This window comes from Hippoglossus stenolepis, chromosome 14 (assembly GCF_022539355.2).
Source record: "Hippoglossus stenolepis isolate QCI-W04-F060 chromosome 14, HSTE1.2, whole genome shotgun sequence".
NCBI lineage: Eukaryota > Metazoa > Chordata > Actinopteri > Pleuronectiformes > Pleuronectidae > Hippoglossus > Hippoglossus stenolepis.
The window spans coordinates 2,352,968-2,370,831 of record NC_061496.1 but is presented as its reverse complement, the minus strand read 5'-3'; the positions used below and the strand labels follow the sequence as shown (position 1 = coordinate 2,370,831).

The following is a 17,864-nucleotide window of genomic DNA, read 5'->3' as shown; positions in this document are numbered from 1 at the left end:
TCGAGTTGAATAGAGTCACATTAGTGGAGGTTTAATTGGAGTGGATAAAAACTTTATAAAAACATACAGCAATATGACAAACTTCTGACAAAGATAAAAAACATTAAGAACATGATAGGCAGCTAATAATCCTCATTCATTAGTGTGTCAGTCCCTTTTGATCCCAGAGGACACGTCTTCATCTTGGACATAATTATACTGTTATACTGGACCCTGAATTTCACAGTGGCATTTTATTCTTCTCAGCTCCTTGTTCGTTACCTCTCGATTCGTCCTGACCTCAGAGAAACACCGAGAGCTGAGGGCTGCCGCCGTTTCTCCAAGTGAATATTCTTCACCGACATCAGCCGAGTTTAGGATTTTAATCCAATTTTCTTTGTATTTGTAATATAAAGTGCAGAAACAACAGCTTTAGTTCCATTAGATAATATTTGCACCCCATGAAATGTCATGATTGACAGCTGGGACTGACAAACGATCCCGTCCCCCAATCGGCACAAGATGGCGGCGTATCCGTGATGTTTTGGCTCCATGTCTGGGCAGCGGGAGGAAGTGGAGACGCGTCGTCCATCTTTGTTTACAGTCTGTGGTAGAAACGAGCGAGGAAACACAAACAGCGACCCACTGTGACCTGGGTGTAAAACCTATACAAATATTATTATAAACACTTTTGTCCCTGATGAGAATCTGTAGAAATGAGAATTAATCTTTCCAGTGAGCTGATTGGTCGGGAGTTTGTTCTACTTTACAGGCTGCAGACCCCCCGCCCCCCTCACACGGAAGTGGTTTCGGCCCTCAGCGGGCCCCTGGGTCTCTCCGCCTCTCGCCGCTTTCGCTCCTGCAGGTAGCGCCTCACTCCTCGGACGGTCTGGAAGGTGAGCACCGTGCCGACCGTGTACAGGATGGCGGTGATGAGGCCGAACAGCGCCACGGCTGCGTCCGCCCCGTTCACGTCGCAGCTCATCCAGGTGTAGCCGTTACGTGCGTACAGCCTCTCCCGCCTCTGGCAGACGTCCGTGGAGTTGACCCCGATGATGAAGTGCAGGTAGAGGCCGACAGCCACCACGTACCCCACCGCACCCACCGCCTGAAACAACAGGGCTCCGACCAGGAGCTTCCTCGACATCAGGTGGGGGGGTTTGCTGCCGGCGACGGCAAACAGCAGCGAGCACACGCCGAAGGTCAGGCAGAAGGGGATGCCCCCGTAGAGTCCCGGCGCCCTCATCTGGCTGTACTGCATGTCCAGGTCTCGAACCTGCTGCAGCTCGGTGCCCTGCAGGTTGAAGTTGGAGTTGATGTTGAAGCCGCCCATCGCGGTGGCCGAGGACATTCCTGACGACACCATGTGAGCGGCGATCACACAGATCAGCACCAGAGCGTTGGTCAGCACGGAGCAGATCAGCACGATGCCTGGGGGACAGGTGAGGGAGGGAGGAGCAGGTGAGGAGGGGGAGGAGGAGGGGGAGGAACAGGTGAGGAGGGGAGGAGGGGAGGAACAGGTGAGGAGGGGGAGGAGGGGAGGAACAGGTGAGGAGGGGGAGGAGCAGGTGAGGAGGGGGAGGAGCAGGTGAGGAGGGGGAGGAGCAGGTGAGGAGGGGAACAACTGTCACTAAACCTATTGTTTCTACACCTTCTATCCAAAATATGAAGAAAATTGACCCGATAAATTGCGTGCCACCTCGAGAGCGCCCCCTACATTAGAAACTCTCACTGTGCTGCACTCACTTCTTGTTCCTACAGGATCAACTGTTTACGTGAAACTGATCAGGATTCATGAAACTCTCTGTAAGCAGCAGAAAACCAGTTGCTCCAGTTTCCAGTGGGAGGAGGAAACGAGCTGCCGTGAAACCAGTCTGACGCAGCAGGTTTGGGTTTTATTCCACCCAGAATGCATTGCTGCTCCTGACTCACCTCTCCTGGAGCAGATGTTTGTGCACTTGGAGGCGTGACGCTCGACTCGAGGAGCCTCCCGCACATGTTTGGGGGGGGCGTCGTCTTCCCTGGGGAGGTACGGGGGTCGAGAGGACGCCCTGAGGCACAAACACAAATAATCACTGATCATCACATATTATTTATATAAGTTAGAAGTGGGAACTTTTTCCTTGTTTGTTGTATCTTTAGTTTTTGACTGATTTTTAAAAAACTACTGTTGTGTGGAAAAGATTGTAAATAAAGATAAATAAAGTTAAAATGTCTTGATTGCCAAACAAACAAAATAAAGAATAACTCAAATAAATATAATCGTCTCCAAGATGGTCTCTGTCATTTTCAGTTGATGTTTATTGAAGTGTTCATGTTTCTGGAAAGTTTGATTTTAATTAGTTATTCGATGACTCAGGTCTAAGTGGAGGGCAAAGTTCATATCTGAGATATTATGGCTTTGTTTGTGGAAAGTGGGAGGAGCTGGAGATGCCACAGTCTCTGGGCTCGATCCACTTGTAGTCCAGTGTATCCAGGACTACAATTCCCTTGCTGCCACTGTGTTTTTCTCCAGCATCACTAGAGTCAGATCCTGGAGTCAACGTTACATTTCATATAAATACAAAACACGCCACAGGTCCCTGAGCTCACCGGTCGTCGTGGGAGTCGCGGTGATGTCGGTGATCCCCGTTTCGGTCCCGGTTCGGCCGGTTGGACCGCGGCTGATGACTCATGCTGACCGGAAACCACACGTTCAGTCCAGACACAAGCGTCACAGGTCACTGAACGAGAAGCCACAAACACAAAACATAACCATAAAGGCTTTTTATCGACATTTACTTTATTTGAACGTTGATTTTGATTGAAACAAAAACTGTGTTAAGAAGACAGACTCAGCGTCAGTCGTGTGTGTGTGAACTAAACAGACATGAAAGTTAGATCCTCGACTATTTTGTTTGATTCAGGAATTCTTTTTTAATAAAAAAATTCTCTTTTAAAATTCTCTTAAATAAATGAATACAAATCTGCTGTTTCTCTGGATAAATGAGATAATTTAAGTATTTAATTCAGAAAGAAACGAGCAAAATTGAGTTTTTCAATTAACGATTATAATTAAGTTTATAATTCAGATAAACAGATTTGTTTTTCTCCAGTTAACACAAAACGCTTCTGTGTCATTGTGTAGCTGTAATGTGAAATAATCTAATTTCCCTTTCAAGGTTTTAAACTAAGTATCGTTGGTATCGATAATATCGCCCCTGGTTTCACACACGATGACGTCAGGACGCACACACGTACAGGCCTCTGACAGTTTATTAGTTTATCAACTATGTTTATGAACATATGAAGATTCACGATGGAAACAAACAACTCGACATTATTCTATTTGAAAATGATTATGTTTCACTTCCTGTAAGTCAGGTGAGGAGCAGCTGAGAATCTCCACAACAACCGAACTGAACCCGAACAAACCGGTTTCAGGTGATTTAACCAAATAGAAACTTCGTACAGACACTTAACACGTGAACCGACTCACCGTGAAGTCACTGAACGAAGCGTGAAATCCGATTATTCCGCCATTAATCGATCAGAGGATCCTCAGCGACCAGAGTCCAGGTGGAGAAGACCACGCCCATACACCTGCAGGCGGAAGTGAAGCGGCCACGTGACGGACAGGTGACAGACAGGTGAGCTACAGACACTTCACATACAGTCTGTGGTTGTTTTATCACCTGTTGTTCTTCCACAATATTAATGAGTTTATATCTAAACGTAGAAAGTTGTGACTCTGCAGCTTCTTCACTGTGAAAACACAGACACACGTGATGAGGCAGCGATCCGCCTTCACTTCCTGGTTGGTTTGTCTAACCTCTCCAGAATAAAGTCTAAATATATAAGAATAAAGTCGTAATTTTATTAGAAAAAAGTCGTAATATTACAGGAAAATTATCATATATTTACGAGAATAACGTCACAATATTAAAAGTTAAATATCCTGCATTACGGAGAATAACATCTAGTTATTACAAATATAAAATTGTGTATTTACCTCTATAAACTCCTGTATTTACAAGAATCAAGTCACAATATTACAAGTTAAAAAAATAGGATATTTACAAGAACTAAGTTGTAATGTTAAAAGAAAAGAATCATGTTTACGAGAATAAAGTCACAATATGACCAGAATAAAGTCGTAATTTGAGTTTAGTTTAGTTTTAGATAGTAAGGTTTTTACTCTGGTAATTTTACAACTTTACTTTCCTTTTTTTTTCTCATTAGATTATTTCTTTAGTCTCATAATATCATTGTAATATTGTAGCTTTTAGATTATTAGACCTTTAAAGGAAAAGGTTAATTAAACTTATATTGTATTAGGCTCTGATACAGTAAAAGATGTTAATAATTATAATTATAATCAAATTATAATAGTGCCACATAAACAGCAGCCTGTCCCGGAGTGTCCAGCAGGGGGCGACAGTCAGGAAGTGGTGATGTGCCGGTGAACCACTTCCGGGTGGAATCAGCTGTTAAACAACAACATGAAGGAAACTTCAGTTTGTTTCTGTCGCTTCTCGATGTTCAATTAAAATCATGTTTCTCCTCCGGACCGCGGCGCTCGGCTGCAGAGCTGTGACCGGCCTGCGGAGCCTGTCCGCCGGCTACACGACCTCCAGAGGCCCCGCGGGGTTCATCCAGGGCCAGAGCCCGGAGCCACGGATCAGAGAGTACTTCTACTACATCGACCACCACGGACAGGTGGGCGGGTACACGCAGTACTACAGATAGTAATAATAACAATATTAATGATATTAATTATACCGTTTGTTTGCAGCTGTTCCTCGATGACACTAAAGTGAAGAACTTTGTCACCTGCTTCAAAGGTAAAAAATGAAAACACTCAACAATAAAAGTATTTTCTTTATTTATAGTCACAAATGTCTTTATCACATTTCTTTACTATATATCTGAATATTTGTACTCCCTAATATCAGAATCAGAAATATTCTACCCATTAATTTCAGTATCAGACATTTTTACTCCCTCATATCAGTATAATAGTAATTTTTACTCCTTAATGTCTCAGAAACAGTTTATTCCTTAATGTTGTTATAGAAAATCTTATTAAGTCCCTAACATCAGTATCGGCTGCAGGTGACGTGTTGGACACTAGGTGGCAGCGTTCGTGTTTGTGATATTTTGGCTTCATTTCTGTACATTGGGAGGAAGTGGAAACACGTCGACCATCTTTACTTACAGTTTATTCTCTGTCCTATAGAACAACTAATGCAAAATACAACCACACAGTGTAAATACAGAGAAAACATCATGTGGGGTTCAGGCTCAGTTTCCATGTGAAGGCACCAGAGAAACAAAGAAATTCTGGGATTTGAACCTGACACATCCTCATGAATTTAAACGGTTAATTCCTGGAGTTTAAGTATTTTACCTGATTTCAGCGGTGAAAGTGTTTCATGGACCTGAGTCCTAATTCCACTGTGAGATGTTTTATGTCTCCGTCTTTTAAAAACTCTGTTTCCATCAGATACAAAATTCCTGGTCTTCTTCTTCAGTCGCCTGCGTTCCAATCAGAGCGGGCGGTACGAGGAGGACTTCCCCTTCCTGTCGCTGTGCGGGAGGGAGAGGAACTTCCTGCGCTGCGATGACCGACCTGTGGTCTTCACCCACCTGATGCAGACTCCCGCTGGGCAGCAGGGGCTGATGGGAGACCAGGAGCTGCTGTCGTACTGCGGCGGCGAGGAGAAGCTGGCCGTCCCGTTCCGCCCTGAGGCTCTGTACATGCACCCCCTCAGCGGACGGGTGTATCACCCCTGCTCCGAGCGCTGGGGCGGCGTCGGCCTGGTGCGGTCGGCTCTGGCCATCGAGCTCAGCCCGTTCTTTGTGTATCCCTCAGAGCAGAGCCAATCAGAACAGCCCACACACTTTGTCCAGGGAGGACAGAAACACACGCTGACCAATGAGCTCGCAGGATGCTTCCCCTCGGCAGAGGAGGGCAGCGGGCAGCAGGGAGAACCGGGATAAAAGGAAAACACGTACTTAGAGAAACATTCTCCTGTTCGTCCACATGCAGCATCAGGACCTGAGTGTCCCACACGGTCTCAGGGAGGTTGTGACTGAGAAGCTTCGACTGACGTGTCCTCCTGACCTTCACTGACCATTCACAGAATATGAAGCAGATTTCATTGGTTAAATCGAAGGTTAGAAACATTTTGAACTAGATTTTTCATCAAGATCCATCAATCATCTCCTGGGAAAATGGTGAAAAACGTCCTCCTCATCTCACAATGCTAAAGAAAGTGAAAACAAACCTTGATACGCACTCAAACCACAAACTTCCACCGAGAGTTGTTCACTTGTTTTCATGTAATCTTTGACAGGGATGAAAACAGGATGAAGGTAAATATACAAGTGAAGATAAATCCTATGTTGAATAAATAATAAACTGAGCATCTTGTTTTCTTCTTTTATGTCACAACAGGTGGAATTGTACCGCAGCTCTTCATGCTGTTTCCTGTCATATATGCAAATACAGGACTTGTAGGGTACTTGTCTTTTCCTTTCTTCCTTTTCATGCAGCTTTAAACTTTCGTCTTGTAGGTTTAAAGTCACTTTTCACGTGGAAATGACTCAATAATTAAGAGGATTTGTGTTGTTTAAACTACAGCGAAGTAACTCAACCTTATATCAACAAGTTCAGAGCCGGCAGTGTGTGTACGGAGGATTTATTCATTCTCATTTGTTGCCAGTGTTCTTATAGTTTTATTAAATGACATGTAGACTACAGGCAGTGGTGGGAAACAAGTACTTTTACTTTGTTACTGTACCAAAGTACATGTTTCATGTATCTGTACTCAGGGTACTTAGTGTCATTTCTGTTTTAATTGTCAGAAAAGTTTAGTAAATGAGGATCAAATATAATATTTAGTTATTTAAAGTCATATTTACTTTTTTATTAACTGTCAAGAAACTGCAGCAGTTTGGAAACACACCTCTAAGCCCTGTGGTGTGTGTCAGTGTTTGTTAGTGTGTGTGTCAGTGTTTGTCAGCGTGTGTTTCGGTTTGTGTAAGAGTGTCAGTGTGTGTGTGGGTGTGTGGGTGTGTCAGCGTGAGTTCGTATGTTTTAGTGTGTGCGTGCGTGTGCGTGTGCCAGCGGGTGAAGGAGTCCTGGCTGCGAAGGACTCAAACTCCCAGACGTCCCCGCCTCAGTGAACCAGGAGCCGGGTCCTGGATGAACATGGCAGCGGTGTCCACAGACACATGCGGGCGCGTGGAGCTCTCCGTGCGGGAGCGCGTGCCCCCGCTGCTCACCGACCTGTACCAGTTCACCATGGCCTACGCGTACTGGCGGACCGGGCGGCACCGGGAGCCCGCGGTGTTCGAGCTCTTCTTCAGGGACAACCCGTTCGGCGGCGGCTTCTCCGTGTTCGCGGGGCTGCACGACTGTCAGCTGTTCCTGCGCAGCTTCCACTTCACGGAGCGAGGTGAGACACACGGGGACTGAACAGAAGGGGGACAGAAGGGGGACAAGAGGGACAGAAGGGGACAACAAGAGGGACAGAAGGGGGACGTCCACCGGGTGTTCTTACTGAGGCTGCTCGGCGCGTCACGGGTTCTCTGGTCCTCTGAAGTACTTCTACTTTAGAGGAAGTACTTTCTCTACAGAACTTAGTCAGGAGGCGAGGAGGAGTGGGGGGGACTGTACACACACACACACGCACGCGCGCGCGCCCCCATGAGCCTTTGAGGCAGAACGCGTGAAACCGATGCGTGTGTTTTCCTTCGGGTGAAGTTCGAGCTGAACTTTACCACATGGTAATAAACTGTGCGTGAGGATCAGAACGTGACTCAGTGTTTCTCTGATCCACGAACACGTTCCACAGAAGAAACAAAACATGAAACATGAAAAGTGGAATTTAAAACGATATCTGAGTATAAATCATTCAATGTCCAGTGTCCAATAGGTGGCGCTATGACGATGATTGAATGTGAGGTGTGTTGTACTTCAGGCAGTGTTCCTCTGTGGTCCAGCTCTGCTGGGTCGTGTTCAGTGTGACCTTCATCCCAGTCACAGCACTGAGGTGTGGAAGCAGCTGCTGGATCAGATTAACTGTTCAGAAAGAGCTATTAGATTTACCTCCACTATTGTAAGTGTGTGTGTGGGGGGTGGGGGGTCATGTGAGAGAGAGAGAGAGAGAGAACACATGAAGGTCACATGTTCTTGTGTAAGAGCACATGTGTGGTGAGTTTTAGGATGAAGGATGATCTGTCGTGGATCCAGCTGCTGTGTTAACTCTGTCACTTTGATGGATCCAGATGTGGAGTTCCTGCGCTCGGTCCTGCCCCCGGGCACCGACCCCGCCTTCTTCGAGTTCCTGCGGGGCCTGGACTGCTCGGGCGTCACGCTCCGCTCCGTCCCAGAGGGCACCGTGGTGTTTGCCAGGGTGAGCTGCGGGGGGTCAGGATGGAAGTGAGGGGTGGTGGGGGGCAGAGTTTCTAACTTGTGCTGCTCGTCTGAAACATCTGCAGGTTCCTCTGATGGAGGTGGCAGGTCCACTGGCTGTGGTTCAACTGCTGGAGACCAGTTTACTGTGTCTGGTTAACTACGCCAGGTACGGACACACACACACACACACACACACACACACACAACAACTTTATTTAATGGATTATCCTCTGGTCAACTAACTGATAAACTGAACAAATATTTCAAAGCTGGTTATTCTGTTTTTCAAACGTCACCAATCACCAAGTCAATATATTAAAAAATAACCAAATATAAACACACAACACATCAGGAATTAAATATTCTACACAAAATATTTCACTTAGTATTAACATGTTCTCAAGCGTCAATTTAGTTGATTATTGGAAAAGTAGATGCACATATGTGGTATGTGTTTTACTGTCATTCTGCAACAAACATTTTCTCAGACCATATATACAATTCACAAAAATAAAATGAATTAACCAAATGTTAGAGAAACTAGAATCGCCGCCCTGTTGTTTAATACCTCGTCCAATCAGAGCAGTTTCAGTCCCTCCAGTTTTTCCTGACAGATTATATCACACTAACATGAAGTCACTGTGACCTTTGAGTCCCTGAAGGCAGAGAGGAGATATCATGTTCAAGAGGCCACAAGGAACTTGACCTTCGACCTTAGACCCACAACATCTAATCTGTTCATGTTTGAGTCTCACTGAACGTTTGAGCTAAATTTAGAGAAATTCCCTTGAGGCTTTCTTGAGATATCGTGTTCACAAGGCTGGGACGGACCGACCCAAACACATTCTGCCTCCTGCCACTAGATGTCTCCAGTGCGTAAACATTACAAGAGGACACCCTTTATTAACCTTATCCTTTATTTTAATTCTCTGCTGATTACAGGTCTGTGTCAATCATCAGTCACTCGGACTCGTCTGTTGTTTAACTCTGTGTGAGAACTTATTAAACCACTTGTTCTTCTCCTCTGTTGTCAGCCTGGTTTGTAGTAACGCCGCCCGGTTCCGCCTGGCCGCCGGCCCCAAGAGGAAGCTGCTGGAGATGGGCCTCCGACGAGCTCAGGGGCCCGACGGAGGCCTCACCGCCTCGCGATACTCCTACATCGGAGGTGAAAGTTGCACAACCGGTCCAACGTGTTCAGTCAGTTATTAAAAGAAGATTGTTGTAACTAATCACACATGAAGACACGAGGACCTGGATCCACACCAAGAACCTTTAGACCAGGGATGCCAGGGTGAAATTGGACAGGGGGCCAGATCTTTTTGAGACCTCAGGGGGCCGGATTACACTTTCGGACTGAAAAGGCCAAACACTGACTCAACACATGGATAGGTAGGCTATTTGAAATTATTCATGAAGGCCTACACATCAATAAGAAATTGCATTGGCACCAAAATAGCCTCACAATGAGGCCTACAATTACAGGAGACAGTTACCCTCTAAAAACGTAACATTTCCCTATCCATGCAAGTAGCCTACATTTATAAATTAGAAATGCAACAAAATAGACTAGGTGCCAACAAAACACATTTCCTATAAATAACACAAGTGTAAACTGTTAATTACTTTTATTATATTTATTGAAGGCTTGCACATGAAAACACGTCAATGCATAATTAGGCCAATTAAAAGAAGGCCAGGCCAAGTAGGCCTAAACGAGTCACAGAAAGTAAGCGCCAGAATAAAGTAGTCCAACAATAGGCCATGTGATTGAATATCCAGTAGGAATTAGTAAAACAAAAAGGTTCTTGAAAAAATAGCCAAATATGAGCTATCTAAAAACATTAAGTTGGCTCAACAACAGATGAGGCACATTAACTTTGCCAGTCAACCCCAACCCATATTTCCACACATCCATATGCCTATATGGCACTAGCCTGGCTATCAGTCAACCCCAACCCCTTTTGTTCCCTCCCACCCATATCACACTGGATTATGATAAATGGGGAGACCAGCCTACTTCAGCTACTTGTCGAAGCCAGACACCTTTTAACTTTCACCAGCTTGTCCATATCGGGGGACAGTTTCTGGGCAGTGGCTGTTTTCATAACATCATTCAGATGTCCGCGCGTCAGGCGATTGCGCACTTTCGATTTATTAATATTCATCACGGAAAAGGCCTGCTCACATAAATATGTTGTCCCAAACATACAAAGTATTTTACCTGCAAAGGCCGTGAGCACTGTGGTGGCAAGGATTGATAGAATGATTCGATTGCAACAGATGCGTAGTTATCCTTCACCGGTGCGCAACACTGCGGTTCTATCAGTTCCATTTGGATCGCCTCTGGGACCTCGGAAGCGTCAATGGTGAATGGAGAGCGAAAAAGCGCAAAGTCCTTTTCCAGTTCAGTTAAAAACCGTGAATCGATTGTCAAACTCATGCCTGAGTCCGGAAAGCAAGTTTGCGTACTTGTCCATACTCTGATGATTGACAGGCTGAGATTTTAGACAGGGGAAGTGGGCTGCATTGCGCTTGGAGAGCTGCGTCTTCCATAACGCCACTTTACTTTGAAAAGCACGAACACTATCATAATACTCTGTGACGAGTTTGTTGCGGCCCTGCATAGTAAGATTCAACACATTTAGGTGTTCCGTAATGTCCACTAAAAAGGCAAGATCCCTGGTCCATTCTGGGTCGTCCAATTCCACCACAGGCGTCCCTTTACCCTGCATGAACTCGGCTATCTCTGTGCGTAATTTGTAGAAATGTCTGAGCACTGCGCCTCGGCTCAACCAACGCACATCGGTGTGATCATGGCCATGATGAATGTCGTTTTCCAATAAAAAAAGCGTTGAATTGCCGATGGTTAAGTCCTCTGGCTCTGATGGACCATGTCAATAACAACACGCATGACATGGTCCATTTTCAGACTCTTGCAGCACAAAGCCTCTTGGTGCAGTGTACAGTGAAAGTTCCAGAATACTTGCTCTGGATTAGCCGAATTTACCTTTTCTCTCAACTTCACAACTACTCCTGCCTTTCTTCCTATCATAGAAGGTGCACCGTCGGTAGCCACACTGACAGCGCGACTCCAGTCCACCTCCAGTTTGTCCAGGGCCCCGACAAGGCTAACAAACAAGTCGTTAGCTGTGGTGGTGTCTGTCATTGGCACGACTGACACAAACTCCTCAGTGACATCCAGGGAAGCATCCACTCCGCGAATAAATATCGCTAATTGGGCTACATCAGTCACGTCAGTGCTCTCGTCGAGAGCAATAGAGAATGCGATGAAGGACTTAACCTTGTCTTTTAGTTGACTCTTCAAATCAGCAGAAAGTTCTTCAACTCTCTCCGTCACTGTAGGCCTCGATAAGCTTCTGTTAGCTAAAGCTTGTCGCTTGTCAGGACACACTAGCTCGGCTGCCTTCAGCATGCAGGTCTTGACAAATGCACCCTCTGAGAAAGGCTTGGATGCCTTAGCAATTTCCCAAGCGATGATGTAGCTTGCCTTCACTGCCCCTTGAAATGAAATGAAATGTATTGTCATTATAGGTATAACGAAATTGAGACACTCCTCTTTCAGAAACGGTGCAGTAAAAAAGAACTAAGAGTTGAAGAAGATATTGTAACGTCCCCGCTTCCCAGACGACACGGAACTTCTTCTTATATTTGTAACTTTATTAAAGTTCCACTTCTTATTCCTATCTCTTCACTCCTAACATCAACACTCGTCTTCTCCCTCCACTTCCTCATTCACCCCTGACCCGCCAACAAACCAGCCAATGAGAGCCTGTCATCCCACACAACCCCACAGCCATTGGTCAAGAACTGTCACATGTCCCACCCCGACCTGTTCACTGACCCTCAGGACATCTCAGTACTTATTCAACACAGTGTACTTAGCTGAACATAAGTCATAACAACCACATAGCAGTCAAACAGAACATAACTCAACTATCAGTTCGTTACAATATGTATAAAAATAAAACGAACCTTCGTGTGTATCTCGACATTTGGAGAATACGGCTTGCTGTTTCTGTAGCGATGATGCTAGCTCGTTTAGCTTTTGAGTCCGAAGTTGCCCTGTGTACTCGCCGTATTTCTCGGCGTGGGTCTCGTAGTGTCGTTTGATGTTGTACTCCTTTGCTACAGCCACTTGTTGAGAACAAATAGGACACACGGGTTTGCCTCCTACTTCCCAAAAGAAATACTTTTCTTTCCATCTATCCTGAAAGATGCGACCTTCAGTGTCGGCCTTCCTCTTTTTTGATAACGACCTCTCGATCAGCACTACCGGAAGCGGTAGCAACAGACCAACTGACGGATTCCAACAAAAATTTTTAAAAAATAAAATAAAAAAATATATTCTCCCCTTATCACCCGCGGGCCGGATGTGACGTAAAGTCGGGCCGGGTCCGGCCCGCGGGCCGTAACCCTGGCATCCCTGCTTTAGACTTTAAAGAACCAATGAGACAGATGAGTGAGAGTGTGTCTCCGATGATGGGAGAAGATATTAGAGATCAGAGGACGAAGGTTGCAGATTTACAAAAGAAATTCAGATAACCAGACAATATGTAACAATAAAACAGAAGAGCGACGTGCACAATGTTTTTATTTTCTTTATTCTTGTGCTTGTGCTGTTTCCAGGGTTTGATCTCACCAGTAACGTTCAGGCTGGTTTCCTGTACGGGATCCCCGTCGCAGGGACCATGGCTCACTCCTACGTCACCTCCTTCACCTCCCTGGAGGAGGTGTGGCCACAGGTGAGTGTGTTTGATCCTTAGACTGTTTATGAAAATGGACGAAGACTCTGGATACCGAACGTAAAGCCAATGCCTGGAACCTGTATTGTCTGTAATGACCACCAGGGGGCGATTCCACTTAACTAAAGAAGTCTTGTTCTTCTTCCTGATTCAGACCCTGGCGGCGGCGAGCGGGGATCCTGACCCGGTGGACGTCATCTCTCTGACCAAGGGCTCGTTGACCCGTGTGTGCGAGCTTCTCGCGGCAGTGCCGGGGAAGATCAGAGAGGGCGAGTTGGCCGCGTTTCTGTCCTACGCCATCGCCTACCCTCAGAACTTCCTGCCTGTGATTGACAGCTACAGCGTGGGCTGGTAATTCACCACAGTGGGACTTTATTTAATCAATTCATCTTTTTATTTCTTATATAATCGACAGTAAATATTTGTTTTTGTAACTTATTATTTAAGAACTACCTCAGAATGGTTCTGTGCGTGTGTGTGGTTTCAGTAGCGGCCTGTTGAACTTCTGTGCCGTGGCCTTGGTGCTGTGTGAACTGGGCTACAAGCCTGTGGGAGTTCGTCTGGACAGCGGCGACCTCTGCAGGCAGTCGGTGGACGTGCGTCGTGTCTTCAGACTCTGCAGCGAGCAGTGAGTGAGGGGCCATGACGCACATGTGCATCAGTATGTGTTTGTGTATATATGTTTACTCCTCCAGACGTACTCGTGTACAGGGTTTAAGTTTGCTTCGTCTCCACAGTTTCTCCATCGCTGCTTTTGATTCGCTGGTCATCGTCGGGACCAATAACATCTCAGAGCAAAGTATGATCGAACTCAACGAGAAGGTGAGGAACAGATGCTGCTTTCTATTGTCTCTGATGTTTTCTGGACTCCGTCTTTGTCCCTGACTGTCGGGATGTGCTTGTTTCAGGAGAACGAGATCGACGTGGTCGGTGTCGGGACTCATCTCGTCACCTGCACCAAACAACCCTCGCTCGGCTGCGTGTACAAGGTCACTTCGTTTATTCACCTCTGCAAACGTGCCAGTGATCAAATCAATCAATCAATCAATCAAATATCAAATCAAGGAGGCCATGTCTGTTCGGATTACGCAAAAACTACTTCACAGATCCTGAATGTTTCCGTAAACATGAATGTTTAATATATTTTTTCCTGCCTTTATGTTAATGTCCTTGTTTTTAAGACTCTACTGATCCAGGTGTTAACTGGAAATGTGCAAAGACATTAAAGGCGTTCTGCTCTATTTAACCTCAGTGAACTCAGTTGTGTTGTGGTGTTCACGTGTGTGTGGTCTTGTTTCTCTGTGTGTTACAGCTGGTGGAGGTCAGGGGACGACCCAGGATGAAGATCAGTGAAGACCCAGAGAAGAGCACTGTCCCTGGGACCAAATCTGTTTACCGCCTGGTAGACACTGAGGGTGAGAGTCTGTCCCACTCGCCTCACTTCCCTGTTTCCCATGATTTATCATCTACTGCACTGTGCATACCATAGACTGTAAATTAAGATGGATGACGTGTCTCCACTTCCTCTCTTTAACGAGATATTATGCCAAAATATCCTGGGGGGGGGCGTTGCAGCCACACGGGGCAGCAGTGAGTATGACAGGTTCTCTTCCTCCTCTGCAGGTCATCCCTTTCTCGACCTGGTGTGTCTGGAGGTGGAGTCCCCCCCCGAGGCAGGAGTCCCTCTGAGCTGTTTCCCTCTGGGGAGTGATGACTCCTCCGTCTCCATCACTCCAGCTCAGGTCACCTGTCTGCGTCAGGAGGCGTTCACCAGAGGACAGGTGAGACATTTGATTGCACATTAACCAGCTGATATTGTCCGATGCTTGTTGTTTTGGTTTTGCTGACACATCTGTTCTGTTAATCTTGGATCCTCCTATGGGAGAATCTTTCCCTGTGGGGGGGGGGGAGGACGTGTGTTCTCACTGAATTTCTGCTGCTTCATGTTGGTTTACATCTCAGCCAGTAACCGTGGAAACAGCAGATGTTTGCGGCTCAGGGGAACCTGACAAGGTTCTTTGGACCGTTTCTGTTTCCTTCGAGCACCGTGCACAGATCCCTGATGCACAAGATGATCACTCACACAATAAAATAGTTAGAAAATAAAATACTAGAATGGCAGATTGTAAATGGGATCCTGAGCCGAGGTGTGTGTGTGTGTGTGTGTGTGTGTGTGTGTGTGTGTGTGTTGTGTGTGTGTGTGTGTGTGTGTGTGTGTTGTGTGTGTTGTGTGTGTGTGTGTGTGTGTTGTGTGTGTGTGTGTTCTTTCAGAAAGCCGTGTTAGTGCACGTTCATGTTAGTGCACGTGAGCCCCTCCCCCTACGGTTATGACACGAGATGAGTAAACACAAACCTCAGTTGGACGTTACAACAAAACCGATACAGATTTTTGAGTTGCTATCAAACCCTAATGACAAGTTTAACCATTAAGCAGAAAATGAGGAGACGTGTACAGTACGACGTTAATATTAAAAAATGCACACAAAAATGTAATAGTTTTCAATCTGCACCACATTGTAAGTAACAGTAAATGAGTAAAACATGTATTATACTTAATAAAAACAGAAATCTGCCTACAGATTCTAGTATTTTTTTGGAAAGAACTGAAAGGTACAATGAAAGACAGTATTCTAATATGACTTGTCAGACTTCACCACGGAGGAGTTGTGTGTTTAATGTGTCTCCAACATTTCCCAGGTTACACACCCTCCGTGCAGCGCTGCAGAAACTAGAGCAAAGGTCCACAGCTCCCTCCAGACTCTGCACCCCCGGCACAAGAGGCTGCAGGAGCCGGACTCTTACACAGTGAGCGACACTCACATCTGCACCGGACGCACAAAACAAATACCCAACACACCTCACACACTGTTCTCTCCCCACCAGGTGGCGCTGTCAGAGAAACTGCACAACCTGGTGACAGAGATCCGAAGAGGCAGCTCCAACGACAGCAACTTCCTCTTAGCCAACTAGAGACGACGCCTTCAGTTCTTATTGTCTTTTCCTATGATTTTAAAATCCTCAGAGTGCAAACATTTGTCAAAACACAACAGATCTCTGCAAATATATTAAATCCCGAACGTGTTGTCGCCCGTGTCCTTTAAATCTGACGCATGTTAAATTGAAGAGGCAGAACTGTGCAAACTGTGGTTTCAATGGAAACAAAAGTCACAATCTCCACTAGATCATCAGTGGCGTTAAATTAACTTGGACATAATTAAGACCTAAAAGTATTTAACATCTCGTACGTGATATTTAAGACCCGGCAGAAACTCTGATAACGAGACGCTGGGACCCTCTTCTCTCCGGTGAAGCCTCTGATGTCAGATGGTAGTGATAATGATGATGTTGCTTCCGGCTGGTTTATCCGATCAGTTTGTTTTCGTGCCGTCAGCAGCAGGTTGAGTTCAGTAAACACGTCTCCTCAGAATAGGAAAATCCTCAGGACTTTGACTTTGGCCGACTGTAACGAAAACGGCAACAAAAAAAACTTTCTCCAGGATTTTATTTCATGCCAACAGAGTCGTTTCAAATCTGCCATAATAACAAAGAATGTATTGTTTTGTCAGCAGTTGATTCACAAGCCTCTGTGTGTGTGTGTGTGTGTGTGTGTGTGTGTGTGTGTGAGAGAGAGAGAGATTTGCTCTCGTCCTGTTTGTGTTTGACTTAGTTTGGACCTGAAGGTTCAGGAGAGTTCAATGATTAACTGAGGAGTCTCTCTCTCTCTCTCTCTCTCTCTCTCTCTCTCTCTCTCTCTCTCTCTGTTATGTCACAGGCTCTTAAAAGTTATTTCATTTACAAAGATATTTCATATTTACTTTCTTTCCTCCAGTCGACGGTAACATTCAAACTTTCAGCACGTGTCAGCTGATTGACTAAATAATATAAATGTCTTCAGGTTTATAATAAATAATTGTCGACCTTATTGTTTTGTTTTCCACCCCCAACCGCCCCCCCTCCTGCCTTCCGGCTGCAGGATATGTGAGAAGTGTTCCCTTGAATTCTGATTGGCTGCGTCCTGACCAGTGGCAGCAGGAACGCTGATACGCCCAGTGAGACATGTGGAGCTGGTTAGACATGGAGGGGCCGAGGTATCGTCCACCGCTGTCTCGTCTCAGGGCGCCGGACAACGCTGTCCACACGTGTTCCCTCTTAAATCTGTCACGTCATTTTGTTTGGAAGCAGAATAACTCAACATCTTTTGGTTTTTAATGAAACAAGGAATTAGAATTAAAGTAAACTTCCACTTTATTGACTGACTGATACTTTTTATTTACCTCTGCCATGTTTCCACCCATTTGTTTGTCAGAAGGATTACACAGGAACTACTGAGCAGAGGAAACCTGAAGGACGGATGTGACATGAGCCAAGAAAGAATGTAATGAGTTATTACTTGAAAAGGTTTAATGCTCTAATGTTGAGAAAACACTTTCCTGTCGATCGCTGCAGCTCCTCTAGTCAGCCTCTGTCTCAAACACTTGGTTTTATCTCCTGTCTCTTTACGCCCTCCGCCCCCCCTTTGGGCCTTGACGGAGTTAATGAACTCTACTGATTCCCGGGGGGTGGGGAGTTGTTATATTCACATATTGGATGATAATTAGATTCTTGGAAGAATCCCAAGTCCCAACGGTCCCAGTGGAACCAAGTTTCACACACTCAGAGATATCAGTCCCCTAAATATGTCAGATTCTTTAATCAAGGTCCATGAATTATTCTCTGGT

At 45.6% G+C, this 17,864-nt stretch overlaps 3 protein-coding genes across 4 annotated transcripts; 2 read left to right on the top strand and 1 right to left on the bottom strand.

The window, feature by feature from the left end:
- Nucleotides 1-10: 10 nt before the first annotated feature.
- Nucleotides 11-3,784, bottom strand: si:ch211-191a24.4 (uncharacterized protein LOC100150331 homolog). Its single transcript, XM_035175763.2, has 5 exons — nt 3,654-3,784; nt 3,458-3,561; nt 2,572-2,702; nt 1,912-2,030; nt 11-1,410 (listed from the first exon to the last, which is right to left on the bottom strand). Exons 3-5 carry the CDS (start codon nt 2,652-2,654, stop codon nt 773-775), a joined length of 840 nt encoding a protein of 279 aa, XP_035031654.2. The 5' UTR covers nt 2,655-2,702; nt 3,458-3,561; nt 3,654-3,784; the 3' UTR covers nt 11-772.
- A 607-nt stretch (nt 3,785-4,391) lies between these two features.
- c14h8orf82 (chromosome 14 C8orf82 homolog) lies at nt 4,392-6,387 on the top strand. Its single transcript, XM_035177629.2, has 3 exons — nt 4,392-4,677; nt 4,754-4,802; nt 5,465-6,387. Exons 1-3 carry the CDS (start codon nt 4,513-4,515, stop codon nt 5,959-5,961), a joined length of 711 nt encoding a protein of 236 aa, XP_035033520.1. The 5' UTR covers nt 4,392-4,512; the 3' UTR covers nt 5,962-6,387.
- A 645-nt stretch (nt 6,388-7,032) lies between these two features.
- Nucleotides 7,033-17,068, top strand: naprt (nicotinate phosphoribosyltransferase). Of its 2 annotated transcripts, none has more exons than XM_035177628.2 (13): nt 7,033-7,421; nt 8,254-8,381; nt 8,467-8,549; nt 9,418-9,548; nt 13,031-13,146; nt 13,301-13,497; nt 13,637-13,774; nt 13,884-13,968; nt 14,055-14,135; nt 14,459-14,561; nt 14,770-14,927; nt 15,844-15,951; nt 16,030-17,068. In XM_035177628.2, exons 1-13 carry the CDS (start codon nt 7,169-7,171, stop codon nt 16,114-16,116), a joined length of 1,668 nt encoding a protein of 555 aa, XP_035033519.1. In that variant the 5' UTR covers nt 7,033-7,168; the 3' UTR covers nt 16,117-17,068. The 2 variants fall into 2 exon arrangements, with proteins under 2 accessions (XP_035033519.1, XP_035033518.1); XM_035177627.2 differs by having other exon boundaries at nt 7,035-7,421; nt 13,634-13,774.
- Nucleotides 17,069-17,864: the final 796 nt, after the last annotated feature.